Source organism: Lissotriton helveticus, chromosome 10 (assembly GCF_964261635.1).
Source record: "Lissotriton helveticus chromosome 10, aLisHel1.1, whole genome shotgun sequence".
NCBI classification, from domain to species: domain Eukaryota; kingdom Metazoa; phylum Chordata; class Amphibia; order Caudata; family Salamandridae; genus Lissotriton; species Lissotriton helveticus.
Genome location: NC_136071.1, coordinates 1,217,656,184 through 1,217,672,152, shown reverse-complemented (window position 1 = coordinate 1,217,672,152; position 15,969 = coordinate 1,217,656,184). Strand labels below are relative to the sequence as shown.

At 50.3% G+C, this 15,969-nt stretch overlaps 1 protein-coding gene across 1 annotated transcript in view; it reads left to right on the top strand.

Annotated features, from left to right (window-relative positions):
- FAM13B (family with sequence similarity 13 member B) overlaps positions 1-15,969 on the top strand; it is a 333,002-nt gene that overhangs the window by 199,834 nt on the left and 117,199 nt on the right. The window contains exon 12 of the mRNA XM_078664100.1: positions 6,763-6,910. Coding sequence (XP_078520226.1) covers positions 6,763-6,910 — 148 coding nt within the window. The remainder of the gene's footprint in view (positions 1-6,762; positions 6,911-15,969) is intronic.

The following is a 15,969-nucleotide window of genomic DNA, read 5'->3' as shown; positions in this document are numbered from 1 at the left end:
CTTCTCTGTGGAATCATCGGAGCAGTGCACCGAATGAGTCTCTCCTGCTGCTCTTCTCTGAATCATCGGAGCAGTGCACCGAATGAGTCTGTCCTGCTGCTCTTCTCTGTTGAATCATCGGAGCAGTGCACCGAATGGGTCTCTCCTGATGCTCTTCTCTGTTGAATCATCGGAGCAGTGCTCCTAATGAGTCTCTCCTGCTGCTCTTCTCTGTTGAATCATCGGAGCAGTGCACCGAATGGGTCTCTCCTGATGCTCTTCTCTGTGGAATCATCGGAGCAGTGCACCGAATGAGTCTCTCCTGCTGCTCTTCTCTGAATCATCGGAGCAGTGCTCCTAATGAGTCTCTCCTGCTGCTCTTCTCTGTGGAATCATCGGAGCAGTGCTCCTAATGAGTCTCTCCTGCTGCTCTTCTCTGTTGAATCATCGGAGCAGTGCACCGAATGGGTCTCTCCTGCTGCTCTTCTCTGTTGAATCATCGGAGCAGTGCTCCTAATGAGTCTCTCCTGCTGCTCTTCTCTGTGGAATCATCGGAGCAGTGCACCGAATGAGTCTCTCCTGCTGCTCTTCTCTGTTGAATCATCGGAGCAGTGCACCAAATGAGTCTCTCCTGCTGCTCTTCTCTGTTGAATCATCGGAGCAGTGCACCAAATGGGTCTCTCCTGCTGCTCTTCTCTGTTGATTCATCGGAGCAGTGCACCGAATGAGTCTCTCCTGCTGCTCTTCTCTGTGGAATCATCGGAGCAGTGCTCCTAATGAGTCTCTCCTGCTGCTCTTCTCTGTTGAATCATCGGAGCAGTGCACCGAATGGGTCTCTCCTGATGCTCTTCTCTGAATCATCGGAGCAGTGCACCGAATGAGTCTCTCCTGCTGCTCTTCTCTGTTGAATCATCGGAGCAGTGCACCGAATGAGTCTCTCCTGCTGCTCTTCTCTGTGGAATCATCGGAGCAGTGCTCCTAATGAGTCTCTCCTGCTGCTCTTCTCTGTTGAATCATCGGAGCAGTGCACCGAATGGGTCTCTCCTGCTGCTCTTCTCTGTTGATTCATCGGAGCAGTGCACCGAATGAGTCTCTCCTGCTGCTCTTCTCTGTGGAATCATCGGAGCAGTGCACCGAATGAGTCTCTCCTGCTGCTCTTCTCTGAATCATCGGAGCAGTGCACCGAATGAGTCTCTCCTGCTGCTCTTCTCTGTTGAATCATCGGAGCAGTGCACCGAATGAGTCTCTCCTGCTGCTCTTCTCTGTGGAATCATCGGAGCAGTGCACCAAATGAGTCTCTCCTGCTGCTCTTCTCTGTTGAATCATCAGAGCAGTGCACCGAATGGGTCTCTCCTGATGCTCTTCTCTGTTGAATCATCGGAGCAGTGCACCGAATGAGTCTCTCCTGCTGCTCTTCTCTGTGGAATCATCGGAGCAGTGCACCGAATGAGTCTCTCCTGCTGCTCTTCTCTGTGGAATCATCGGAGCAGTGCACCGAATGGGTCTCTCCTGATGCTCTTCTCTGTTGAATCATCGGAGCAGTGCTCCGAATGAGTCTCTCCTGCTGCTCTTCTCTGTTGAATCATCGGAGCAGTGCTCCTAATGAGTCTCTCCTGCTGCTCTTCTCTGAATCATCGGAGCAGTGCACCGAATGAGTCTCTCCTGCTGCTCTTCTCTGTTGAATCATCGGAACAGTGCACCGAATGAGTCTCTCCTGCTGCTCTTCTCTGAATCATCGGAGCAGTGCACCGAATGAGTCTCTCCTGCTGCTCTTCTCTGAATCATCGGAGCAGTGCTCCTAATGAGTCTCTCCTGCTGCTCTTCTCTGTTGAATCATCGGAGCAGTGCACCGAATGAGTCTCTCCTGCTGCTCTTCTCTGTTGAATCATCGGAGCAGTGCACCAAATGAGTCTCTCCTGCTGCTCTTCTCTGAATCATCGGAGCAGTGCACCGAATGAGTCTGTCCTGCTGCTCTTCTCTGTTGAATCATCGGAGCAGTGCACCGAATGAGTCTCTCCTGCTGCTCTTCTCTGTTGAATCATCGGAGCAGTGCTCCTAATGAGTCTCTCCTGCTGCTCTTCTCTGTTGAATCATCGGAGCAGTGCTCCTAATGAGTCTCTCCTGCTGCTCTTCTCTGTGGAATCATCGGAGCAGTGCACCGAATGGGTCTCTCCTGATGCTCTTCTCTGTTGAATCATCGGAGCAGTGCTCCTAATGAGTCTCTCCTGCTGCTCTTCTCTGTTGAATCATCGGAGCAGTGCACCGAATGGGTCTCTCCTGATGCTCTTCTCTGTGGAATCATCGGAGCAGTGCACCGAATGAGTCTCTCCTGCTGCTCTTCTCTGAATCATCGGAGCAGTGCTCCTAATGAGTCTCTCCTGCTGCTCTTCTCTGTGGAATCATCGGAGCAGTGCTCCTAATGAGTCTCTCCTGCTGCTCTTCTCTGTTGAATCATCGGAGCAGTGCACCGAATGGGTCTCTCCTGCTGCTCTTCTCTGTTGAATCATCGGAGCAGTGCTCCTAATGAGTCTCTCCTGCTGCTCTTCTCTGTGGAATCATCGGAGCAGTGCACCGAATGAGTCTCTCCTGCTGCTCTTCTCTGTTGAATCATCGGAGCAGTGCACCAAATGAGTCTCTCCTGCTGCTCTTCTCTGTTGATTCATCGGAGCAGTGCACCGAATGAGTCTCTCCTGCTGCTCTTCTCTGTGGAATCATCGGAGCAGTGCTCCTAATGAGTCTCTCCTGCTGCTCCTCTCTTTTGAATCCGAGGTGTGCAGCTAATATTAGTCTCTCTTCTCTTCTCTGGTCAGTGCCATCTTGCGCAAGTCCCACTCAACTACCGGTCAGGGGTAGGTTGAGGAAACCTTGGGGGAAACATTGTGTGTAAAAGTTTGTTTGAGGCAAATCAGCTGCAGATTGCACACTGTGCATAGATCGCCACCTAGTGTTGGACCCGCATATTTGCAGTTTGTTGTTGTCCTGAAAAGTTCTTTGGAAGTCACGAGATAGGTGACTCCTCCTTAGGACCACATTTCGCATGGGCATCGGATCCATCCCCAGATTGTTTTTTCCGCCATCGGGCTCGGATGTGTTTCCTGCGCTTCGATTGGGAACCAATTTTTCTTCGGCGCGCAATCCTCACCCAGTTCGACGGTATTGTTTCGATCGCGCTTCACATCAACGTGATTCTCCACCACTTCGAAGTCTTCTATTCCGGTCGTTGACGAAGGCCTTCGGGCTTACCTAGGCCTTACTTTCTGGCACATGGAAAGGACACCATTCAAGAAGTGTCCTCGATGTGGGTCGAAGTTTCCCCATACCGACCTACATGAGGTGTGCATCCTTTGCATCTCACCGGAGCACGAGGCCAAAGACTGTTCCACTTGTGCTTCCTTCCGCTCCAAGAAGACGATCCGGGACCGACTAGCTCAAAGAACAATGGCTCGCTAGTCCACTTCCATCCCCGGCGACATCTTCAAAGAGGGCGTCGACGTGCCAGAACACCAGCACGCCGAAGAGAGTACCAGCTCCTCAGACGCCGAAGACTCCGATGTCTAGGAAGTCACTCCAGCTCAACTGGTCGTAAGTAAGATCGTCGGCCTCAACCCTTCCTCGACACCCTCTAAAAAAGTTTCGGGCACACCCTCACCTTCGGGCCCGGGTGCACATCGAGAGACTGCTTCCAACGCCCTGCCTTCGGGCCAGGCAAAGAAGCCCATTAAGCCTTCAGGCATCTCGGGCTCGAGCCAGCCTATCCACGGTGTCGATCCTACACTGACACCTAAGAAAAAGCCATCTTCAACCACGCCCACTGTTGCTCCGACACCTAAGCACACGGTGCCGAAGACTGGCAGCGGCTCATCGATGCCGAAACCGCATTCGGAGCCTACTAAAAAAAAAAAACCTAAAGCTCAAGAACACGCTTCGGAACCGAAAAAACACCCGGAACCAAAGAAACAGGTTCCGGTAAAGGACATTTCGAAAAGGCACACTTCTAAACCGAAATCAGCTACCGACCCGGTGCCGAAAAAACCTACGGAGCCGAAAACTTGGACACCAAAGGATCTGCCCTGTTCAGAGGAACTTTTCACACCTGATCCTAACCAAAAAACTCTTGTCAAGGAAACTAAGACTAGCCAATTGACTCTCAGTTCCAAAAAGAGACCACTTGATGCGCCAGCACCTCCTCCTCCTCCAAAGAAAAGACATTGCAACCTCTCCATTAAGGATGCCTTCTCCTCCACCTCCCCATACTGTTCCTCCTCCTACATCTCCTCCACCTCTCCATTCACCTACACCATCCCCTAATCCAGTCGATGATGTAGACACAGACTGTCACAGATGGAGGTGCACATGACCCAGCAGGGACCAATCGTCCCCCTCAGTCACCTAATCCATGGGATGATTACAACTCCCCTGATGTGCCTTGTGTCCCACAAGAGGACATATACCCTTCTAGACCCTCCCCACCAGAGGACACTATAGGTTTTAACCTACTAGTCCAAAGAGCTGCCCAATATCATGGGGTGGACTTACACACAGATGCGGTGGAGGAAGATTTCCTACCTGACACTTTTGATAACACTCAAAGGTCCACTGCCATTTTGCCAATGCTTAAGGGTGTCATCAAACATGCAACCGAGGTTTCTAAAGACCCCGTCAGGGCTAGGGTCCTCAATCCTCACATTGAGAAAAAATATAACGCTGCCCCTACAGATCCAGTCTATATTAAAGGGCCAGCACCATTAGACTCTTTAGTGGTGTCCAATGCATGTAAACGTGCTAATTCTCAGACATCAGGTGAGGCCTCACCACCAGACAAAGAATCAAAGCTACTGGACACCTCCGGTAAAAGAACAGCGTCACAAGCGGCTAATATCTGGCGCATCGCCAACACCCAAGCGTTGCTGGCCAGATACGACAGAGCTCATTATGATGAATTAGAGTCCATAATGCAGCATCTGCCTGACAAATACAAAAATAGGACCAATGAACTTACACAGGGAGGTAAAAATATTACTAACACTTCTATCTACCACTCATGCCACTAGTAGTACACAAACTACAGCAGCATTCTCTGACCCTCATCCTAGTTGCTCCAACGTGGGCCAGACAGCCGTGGTACACCACACTGCTACAGCGGTCAGTAGCACCGCACCAACAATTCCACCTGTCTCCACACCTCTTAACACAGAACCGTGGAGAGATCAGACACCCGGACCCAGCTCAGCTCAATCTTGCGATCTGGCTCCCGAAATCCTAGAATTTGGATATCTGAACCTTCCTCCAGACTGCATGAATGTCATAAAAGAAGCTAGACGTCCAACCACTAGGGCATGTTATGCAGCCAAGTGGAAACAATTTGTAATATATTGTCACAACAACAATTTTAATCCTCTAGATGTGTCTATTCAACACATCATAGGATACTTACTGCATCGCCAAAGATGCAACTTAGCCTATACGTCTATTAGACTACATCTTGCTGCAATAGCAGCATATCTGAAAAACAGACTGCATCTATCTCTATTCAGAGTGCCTGCCATTAAAGCCTTTATGGAAGGCCTTAAAAGAATAATTCCTCCCATAGTACCATCTTCACCTGTGTGGAACTTAAATGTTGTTCTCACACGGTTAACGGGACCTCCCTTCGAACCCTTACACAAATGTGAACTACAATTTTTAGCGTGGAAAGTTGCGTTCCTAGTAGCTATTACCTCTCTGCGGAGAGTTAGTGAACTACAAGCACTAACTATTCAAGATCCCTTTTTGCAATTGCATCACAATAAGGTAATTCTGCGTACTAATCCAAACTTCTTACCCAAAGTCATTTCTCCCTTCCATCTCCATCAATCTGTGGAACTGCCCGATTTCTTCTCGCAACCACAGACAGTACCAGAAAGAGCTCTTCACACATTAGATGTCAAAAGAGCATTGCTATACTACATCGAGAGGACACAACCCTTTCGTAAGACAAAACAACTTTTTGTGTCTTTCTCACCACCACACAAAGGTAATCCCATTTCAAAATCTGGGTTAGCTAGATGGATTGTCAAATGCATACAGATTTGCTACCACAAAGCTAAACGTACGTTATCTGTTCCTCCTAAAGCCCACTCTACAAGGAAAATAGGGGCTTCAATGGCATTTTAGGGAACATTCCCCTAGATGACATTTGCAGAGCAGCTACATGGTCTACACCGCACAAATTCACTAAACACTGTTGTGTAGATGTGCAAACCAAGCAACAAGCCACTGTAGGCCAAGCTGTACTTAAAACACTATTTCAAGCAACAGATACGGGTGGTCGCCGCTAACGTGGGTACTGCTATACAATCTATGCACAGTATGCAATCTGCAGCTCATATGCCTCGAACGGAAAATGCATCTGTTCTTGGCATGTAGAGCTGCAAAGTTGCACACGCCCACCCACCTCCCCGGCTAAACTTGTCTGTTCCAGTATTATCTTAATTAGATACAAATTACATAGACATCCTTCCTTTTCTTGCAAAACTCCATAATTTCCCTAATGGCAAAAAACAATCTGTGGATGGATCCGATGCCCATGCGCAATGTGATCCAAAGGAGGAGTCATCTATCTCGTGACTTCCAAAGAACTTTTCAGGACAACAACAAACTGCAAACATCCGGGCCCAACACTAGGTGGCGATCTATGCACAGTGTGCAACTCTGCAGCTCTACATGCCAAGAACAGATGCACACTGGTAAGTTGCATATTCCTTTTTTATTTCCCTCTCTAACACAATTACCTTTGACATCTAGGACTCGTACAGTGAAGTTTGTGATCTCAACGCTAATCCCGAGTCAGACATGCGTGCTGGGAGCAGTCTCTACATGGATGAAGATGCCGTTCGCATTCAGATTCCACATTTAGAGCTGAGGAGTGTTTCCAATGATGAAAGCTGGGAAGGTAATTTCAATCCAATTTAAATGTGCTTTCTGTTGATGTTTTCTTAGAAGTGTTAAGTATTTACTTCCTGTGATTCACCTCTGCTGCTTGGGGGTCGGGGGTAGTGTAGTAGCATTTTGCAACCCCAGTTGGTTTTGGTAAAAATTAATGACACGAGATGGGCTTTCAATCTTGCCTCGTGGGATTGCTGTGACCTCTCATTCCTTCGCATCCCTTGTGTTCTCCGTGCCACTCCAAACAAGGACCAGCCAAGTGCAGCCCGGGCTCAGTTCTGACTGAACTGCCAAGCCAGACGCTCGCTCAACTGGGGCACAAACTCGAGGCCTATTCAGGCTTTATCAGGCCGCACGAGAGGTGTTTGCGTCAAACTGGAAGGGCCCCCCAACCGTGACCAGGAGCTGGTAAGATCTGACCCTTAAAGGCACCCCTGTACCCGAAGCCCCATGGCCTTGTGTGGCCAAACCGACGGTGCCTAACCAACCCTTAACTTCCCTACTTAACCTCTCCAAGTGGTGGTCGCACCCAGAAGGCCTTCGTCTCTGAACCTGCAGTGCTTTTGCAAATCGGAGACTCCCCTTTGAAAGCTACAGGGCGTCCAACACCATAACCGCACACGTCACCCGGCCACCCTAGTGCCGCTGAGGGTGCAACTTTTGTGCTGGCCTAAACCCCCATTTGCCCTGAACTTAAGTCCAGGAGCTTTGGTCCCACAACCCAGTGGCCTGCTTGTTAGGCGCCACCAACTGGAGGCCCCCTCTCCCCCTTGGATAACATTGGGGCTCACTCTGCACCCGGCCACCCTAGTGCCGCTGAGGGTGCACCGAGTGTATCCTCGACACTGGGGGACCCCTGAGTCTAACCCCAGATCACAAACTCCCACAGCAAAGTACTTACCTTTAAAAACGATAACACTATGTTCGAGGCATGTGGGCTGCTAAATTCATATCTTAGCATTAGATCGCCGCCTAGTGTTGGGCTCGGATGATTGCACATTGTTGTCCTGGAAGAGTCTTCGAAGTATCCTGAGATAGGTGGCTCCTCCCCTGGACTACAGTGCGCATGGGCATCGGCTCCATCCCCAGATTGTTTTTTTCCGCCATTGGGTTCGGATGTGGTTTCGACGTCTTACTGTCGGAACCAAGTAAAACTATCTTTTACCGGCCAAAAGGCCTCGATTTTCTTGCGTCGGTATTGTCTGCGCTCGGTCTCGAGTCTTCCGTCTCTTGAAGCCGGAATAAGCGGAGTTTTCTTCGCTTTCTAAACTTTGAGGCCTTCTCATCGCGACACGACAGCAAGCCTTTACGGACATGGAGCGGAGCCCGTTCAAGTACTGCCCGCTCTGTGGGTCTAAGTACCCACACATCGATCTACACCCTGTGTGTAACAAGTGCCTTTCACCGGACCACGACGACGGCAAGTGCAAGGCCTGTGCACAGTTCCGCTCCAAGAAAACTCTCAAGCTTCGGCGCGCGGTGCGCTTGGAAGCTAGGCAAGCGGCCCCGGATCCGGAGAACGTCTTCGGCGACCCGGAAGAAGAGGTCCAGGGTCACCTTCTACAAATCTCCCCCTCACAGTCGGAGGTCGAGGCGGATCCGGGTGACGACGACGGAGTCGCGGGTCCGGTCCTCGAGTACGTCGAAGAGGTAGGAGACGACGATGAAATTTATGGGGCCGCGGCGGACAGCTCTGCGGACGAGCTCTGCCCCGAAAGTTTCGAGGACGACCGGGACACGGGATCGCCTGTCGGCCTTACCCTGGACCCGTTGCCGCAAGCCACAGCCCCGCCTTCAGGCCCGGCTTCGGACTCACTTGCTGGGCACGATGTTTCGAAACCGAAACTGAAACCGTCGGGGTCGTCAACACCTAAAATGGCCGACCCGAAATCGAAACTGAAACCAAAGGACTCGAGTGTTCCTAGGATGGCTGCCGTGCCTGTGAAGAAGTCGGTGCCCGTCACCCCGTCGGCTCCGTCGACCTCCGGTCCGCAGAAGCCGAGGAAGTCGGTCGATTCCGACGCTCCGAAATCGAAGCCGACGCCCGATGAAGGGGCCCCCAAGAAAGATAGTCGGCTCGGATCAACGGCTCCGGCGCCGTCCAAGCCCGCCAAGGTCGGCTCCAAAGAGGCTACGCCCAAGAAGTCTGCGCCCCGGCCTCAAGATTCGGAGGACCCGAAGAAGGTTTCCGCGCCCAAACCGCACAAGGCCCGCGAGGGCGTCGGATCCGAGGGACCGCTCAAAGCATCCTTGTCGGCGACAAAACCAACTGGCAGTGTACCGTCCCCTATTGCGGAGTCACTGCAGAGAATCAGGGAGAAGGCCCTTGCTCCATCGGCTCCGATGCCATCACCGCAGCCGCAAAAGGACGCTCCGGCTAAGCCTTCGGGGAAACTCCTTTTTCTCTTGCCACCTAAGGAGGCGCCGAAAGCGTTTTCGACGAAATCGGCTCCGAAGCAGGTTTCCTCACTGCCAGACCCTCTTCCACGTCGTGTACTCGAATCGGTGGACGATTCAGAGCATTTCATCGATGCTGCCACCGGCAAGCTGACCCTCTATAAACGGAAGATCACTTCGGAGCCGGTGGACCCCTACGTCATCCCGTTGAAGAAGAAGAGGGTGCCCCTTGACGCCGTAGGCCTCACGGAGCCGGTTCAGCCTCCTCCAAGACGGAGCCCTACTCCCTCCCCAGAACACTCTGTGGGTGAGGAAGATGATGAGGATGAACAGTACAATTTCCCCATCGATGACCCTGATGTACAACCAGATTCATACGACGACTCTGGTGACCAAAACACCCAGGGGGCGGGCCAAGACCCGCAGACCTTTAATGCACGTGCATCCCCGACTGAGGACTCAGCAGGATTTCATGCACTAATTGAACGGGCGGCGGCCAATCATGATGTGGACATGCATGCCGACCCGGTTGAGGAAGACTTCCTTTTTGACACCTTTGCCATATCTGAGAGGACAGTAAAAACACTTCCTATGCTGAAAGGTGTTCTCAAACATGCTGGAGACATTTTTAAGGAGCCTACGAGGGCTAGAGTGGTCAACCCTCGCATTGAAAAGAAGTACAGGCCTGCTCCTGCGGACCCCGTCTACATCCGGGGACAGTTGCCACTGGACTCTCTTGTGGTTGCCAATGCCAGGAAACGTGCCAACTCCCAGACAACGGGTGAAGCTCCTCCCCCGGACAAGGAGTCCAAAGTGCTTGAGGCAGGAGGCAAAAGAGTGGCTGCACAGGCGGCAAACTTTTGGCGCATCGCAAATACACAGGCGCTCCTGGCGCGTTATGATAGGGCGCACTACGACACCCTAGAACAAATTATACAACACCTGCCCCCACAGTTCCAAGAAGGCACCAAGATGCTTATTGAGGAAGGGAAACTAATATCAAACGCAGCCATCAAGTGTGCACTTGACGCTGCGGACACAGCTGCTAGGGCTATCAACACTAGCGTTATGCTGAGAAGACAAGCCTGGCTCCGCATCTCAGGGTTCAAGCAGGATATTCAGACGACAATCCTGAATCAGCCGGTCAATCCTGATAGTCTGTTTGGTCCGGATGTTGACACCACCTTAGAGAAGATAAAGAAGGACACGGAAACTGCTAAATCTATGGGGGCTCTGCAGTCCCAACAGTTTCGTGGCGGCAATTTTCGTCGCTCAGGTGCACGTGGAGTCACCAGAGGACAGATGGGTCAACAATCCCAGTTCTCCAAAGGTGGGGCGCAAGCCTCGTTCACTAAGCAGACCAAGGGAGGTTATAGGAACAACAGCAACAGAGGTCGCGGCAGAGGAAACAACAGCTCCCGCACCTCTACTCCGAGCAAACAGTGACTCTCTGTCACTGCCCCCCGACCACCTAACACCTGTCGGGGGGAGACTGCAGCAGTTCCTGCCCGTCTGGAGAAACATCACCACAGACAGGTGGGTGCGACAATTAGTTCAGTATGGTTATTGCCTAGAGTTGAAGTCCACTCCACCCAACATCCCACCAAGGCAAAGGCCTATGTCCGCAGAGCACTTGCACTTATTGCAGCAGGAAGTAGTGGCGATGCTGCAAAAAGGCGCAATCGAGCTCGTGCCGGTGGGGGAAGAAGGCACAGGGGTATATTCCCTGTACTTCCTTATTCCAAAGAAGGACGGTTCTCTCAGGCCCATTCTCGATCTACGTCCCCTCAACCTGTACATACTATCGGAACATTTCCACATGCTTACACTGCAGCAGATTCTTCCCTTGCTAAACCAGGGAGACTTCTTAGCAACCTTAGATCTCAAGGATGCTTATTTCCATATTCCACTACACCCGTCACACAGGAAATATCTCAGGTTCACTATTCAAGGCAGGCACTACCAGTTCAAAGTCCTACCCTTCGGAGTCACAACAGCCCCGAGGGTGTTCACCAAGTGTCTAGCGACAGTGGCGGCGCACCTCAGGAGGCAGAATATCCATGTCTACCCCTACCTAGACGACTGGCTCGTACAAGCCAAGTCGGAGCAACAGTGCGCCGCAGACATGTCGACTACAATTCGCCTGCTTCACGATCTGGGTTTCTCCCTGAACTACCCAAAATCGCATCTCCAGCCGGCACATGTCCGGCAGTTCCTGGGTGCTACGATCAACACCCTGACAGCCATGGCTCAGCCAAACCAAGTCAGAATCGACAGCATTCAGTCGCTGATCCAACGATTCAGACCACAACACTCCCTGCCAGCGAGAGTGTTCATGCAGTTGATAGGCATGATGGCCTCCTGCATCTTCATAGTCCCTCACGCACGGTTGCATATGCGCCCGCTCCAGGAGTGCTTAGCGAATCAGTGGACACAGGCTCGTGGGCAATTGACAGACCTAGTGTTGGTTACCAGTCGGGCATACGACTCTCTGCATTGGTGGACTCCACACAACCTTTGCAAGGGCCGACTGTTCCAAGAGCCTGTGCCGCAGATTATCCTGACAACGGACGCATCTCTCCAGGGATGGGGAGCTCATGTGCTCACTTACACAGTGCAGGGACTATGGACGACGCAGCAACAGAAGATGCACATCAACTATCTGGAACTGATGGCAATCTTCATGGCGCTCAAGTCCTTCATTGTACATCTGAGCAACAAGGTCGTGCTAGTCCGGACGGACAACATGACCGCGATGTACTACATTCAAAAGCAGGGAGGCACCCACTCGCCACAGCTGTCTCATCTGGCTCAGAGCATGTGGAAGTGGGCCATTCAGAGGAACATCTTCCTCATGGCAGAACACCTCCCGGGCAAGGACAATCAGATGGCGGATCTGCTCAGCAGATACAGCCATCAGATGCACGAGTGGGAGATACACCCTTCTGTTCTCCACCCGTTCTTCCAAAAGTGGGGTCATCCGGAGATAGACCTGTTCGCAACAAAGGAGAACGCAAAATGCCGACTCTTTGCCGCCAGGTTCCCTCACCCACAGTCGCAGGGGAATGCGATATGGATGAACTGGTCAGGCAAATTTGCATACGCTTTTCCGCCAGCCCCTCTAATACGGCTGGTCGCAAGAAAGCTAAGGCAGCACTCCATGACTCTCGTCCTGGTTGCTCCAACGTGGGCGCGCCAAGCTTGGTACACCACGTTCCTCGAACTCTCGGTGGTGCCGCATCAAAGACTGCGCCTCACACCCAGTCTTTTGACGCAGAACCATGGAGACATTCAGCATCCAGATCCACGACAGCTCAACCTGGCGATCTGGCTCCTGAAGTCCTAGAGTTTGGATACCTTAACCTACCTCCAGAATGCATGAGTATCATCAAGGAGGCGAGGAAACCTACTACTAGAGCATGCTATGCTGCTAAGTGGAAGCGTTTTGTCATCTACTGTACGTCCAATGACATCAACCCGCTAGATGCATCTATTCCCAACATCATCTGTTATCTGTTACATCTCTACAAGTGCAATCTGGCGTACACTTCCATTAGGATACATCTCTCAGCCATAGCGGCTTATCTTCAGAACAGGCAGCACCTCTCTGTCTTCAGGGTGCCCGCCATTAAAGCCTTCCTTGAAGGTCTGAAGAGAGTCATTCCCCCAAGAACTCCACCAGCTCCGGTGTGGAACCTCAACGTCGTTCTCACCAGACTGATGGGGCCACCATTTGAGCCACTGCACTCGTGTGAGCTCCAATTCCTTACGTGGAAAGTGGCCTTTCTGATAGCTATTACGTCTCTGAGGCGTGTCAGTGAGCTGCAAGCGCTCACCATACAAGAGCCGTTCATTCAAATTCACCCAAATAGGGTGGTGCTACGCACTAACCCTAAATTCCTTCCTAAGGTGGTGTCACAGTTTCATCTTAATCAAACTATTGACTTGCCAGCATTCTTTCAAAACCCGCAAACGGTGGCGGAAAGAATGCTCCATACCTTAGATGTACGGAGGGCGTTGATGTACTACATAGACAGAACACAACCCTTTAGAAAGACAAAACAACTCTTTGTTGCCTTCGCACCACAACACAAAGGCAACCCAATTTCTAAAGCAGGGATAGCCAGGTGGATTGTTAAGTGCATCCAGATATGTTATCAGAAAGCCAAGCGCACTTTAACAATACCCCCCAGAGCGCACTCCACACGCAAACTGGGGGCATCCATGGCTTTCCTAGGGAACATTCCTTTAGAGGATATTTGCAGAGCAGCCACGTGGGTCACACCACATACCTTCACAAAACACTACTGTGTTGATGTGCATTCCAAGCAGCAAGCAGCTGTAGGACAGGCTGTTCTCAAGACACTTTTTCAGGTTTCTGCAGCTGGCACGGGCAACCGCCGCTGATGGAGGGACTGCTATGTATTCTATGCTAAGATATGAATTTAGCAGCCCACATGCCTCGAACTGAATATGCTACTTACCAGTATGCATCTGTTCTTGGCATGTAGGGCTGCTAACATTCATATCGCCCGCCCTCCTCCCCGGTGCCTGTCGCAGCTGCAGATATACTATTGTATTTATTCATTAGCATGGACATCCTTTACACTTTCACTCCATCTCCTGCCACAATGGCGAAAAACAATCTGGGGATGGAGCCGATGCCCATGCGCACTGTAGTCCAGGGGAGGAGCCACCTATCTCAGGATACTTCGAAGACTCTTCCAGGACAACAATGTGCAATCATCCGAGCCCAACACTAGGCGGCGATCTAATGCTAAGATATGAATGTTAGCAGCCCTACATGCCAAGAACAGATGCATACTGGTAAGTAGCATATTCATTTCCTCATTAAGATAGCATGGACTGTTTTTCTATTAAAGTGTGGAGTTGGAACCCTAAATAAATTCTTTAATATTAACTAACAAAAACGATGTTACTCACCTGTTTACAGGAAATGTCCCAGTGTAGTATCGAGGTATACTACTCTGTGTAAGAAAAGTAATCATAAAAGTAACTTACCTGCAACTTTACTAAAAAAGCCCATACAAAGTATACGTACTGTATTTCCAAAGCATTGCATTCTCAGTACCAGTACCGTAATCCAAACAAAGGGCATATACAATTACAATTCAAACTGCATTACTACTGTAAAGTATTTATTGCTTACCTGTGCCAGACTTGCTTGGTTCTAGAAAATAACAAATAATATTTTTATACAAAAACTATTGGTCTGCAGTTCAGTCTGAGTGTGTGAATTCATTTGCTGACTGAGTGTGTACATCAAATGCTTAACACTGTCCTCTGATAAGCCTTACTGCTCGACCAAGCTACCACAATGAGAGAGTGAGGCTCTATCTAACTTTACCTCTGCCGACCTTTGGGCTTCCACTGGACTCTGTGCACACTGTAACTCACTTTGGCATACTATATACAGAGCCAGCTTCCTACACACGCAGACTAGAAGAGGACCCCCTGGTTCAGTCCTGTGATAGATAATTGAGGAAGTGATGAGAATCCCTGAGACAGTGGAGTACGTCGGGCCCGTACGGAATGATCAAGATGATTGGGGTAGTCCTTGAGATCACAAAGGCCAGTTGAGCCCACAGTGGTGATATTTTATGTTCTAATATGGGGGAAGCAATCGCAGACTCCTGGAAAGCAGCAGGATTTGTGGCAGACATGTAGGTCATTAAAAGAGTTTAATATATTTTTAGAAAAAGTTACACAGTGACTTTGAATTGTTTACATACTGCAGCCTACTCAACAAAGAGGTTATTAACATCGGGTGTGATGACTCAAGACTAGAACTTGAAACCAAAGCATCAGAGCAGGTGACTCCTGGAAGAAGCTCAACCCGGCAGGGCCTCAGCCCTTGGGTGAGATGCAACTGGGTGAGTTTGCGACGGTTCCTGCTCCGTAGCAGGAGTAGGACACTGTGATCCCGTAGGTGGGGAGACGCCGCTGGCCGCCGCCTTGAGCGAGGAGATGCAGTTCCACGTTGGCACCACATTTCCCTATTGTTTATTAAGACTTTCCAGCTGTATGAACATCTTGCTTCCTGAGTCTTATTTGAGGAAGATGAGCAAGTTGTGCCATGTGCGTTTTGAGGCTTCAGTTTTATGGGATTCTCATAGTGCAGTACATTTTTATGATTGCTCATGTCATGTGATAGCAACAAGGAGTATCCCAACTGGTATTATTTGTAGGCAGTTAATAAGGATATGCATACACCATTATCCACAAGGAGACTCTATTCGATTGTAGCATGTGCTCATGGCATCATTTATATAAATCTTTTAGAGGTAAAGAAAGAAATGCAAAATGAATAACTTAAAGTTGTAGCAGCACTGTATTTACATAACTAGAAGTAATTCGTAACAACCCAAATTGCACGTGGTGCTCGTTATTTGTGAGTGAAGAAATGGAAGTAGCAACTCAGGTGACAATGTGAACCGCGTGGGCGGCGCGAAGAAGTTAGTGCAACAATATATACAGTGAATAATTGGTACAGTATGGTTCTGGATGACTTGAGGAGTTTAGTTTCTAATTGAATGCATTTTTGTTCATGAACCATTCTGTATGAGGCGCCTATGGCTGCGCTGGTGTGTCGACGACGTTTCGATCCACATGATTCGGGATCATCATCCGGACTGGGTTGTGTTAGAA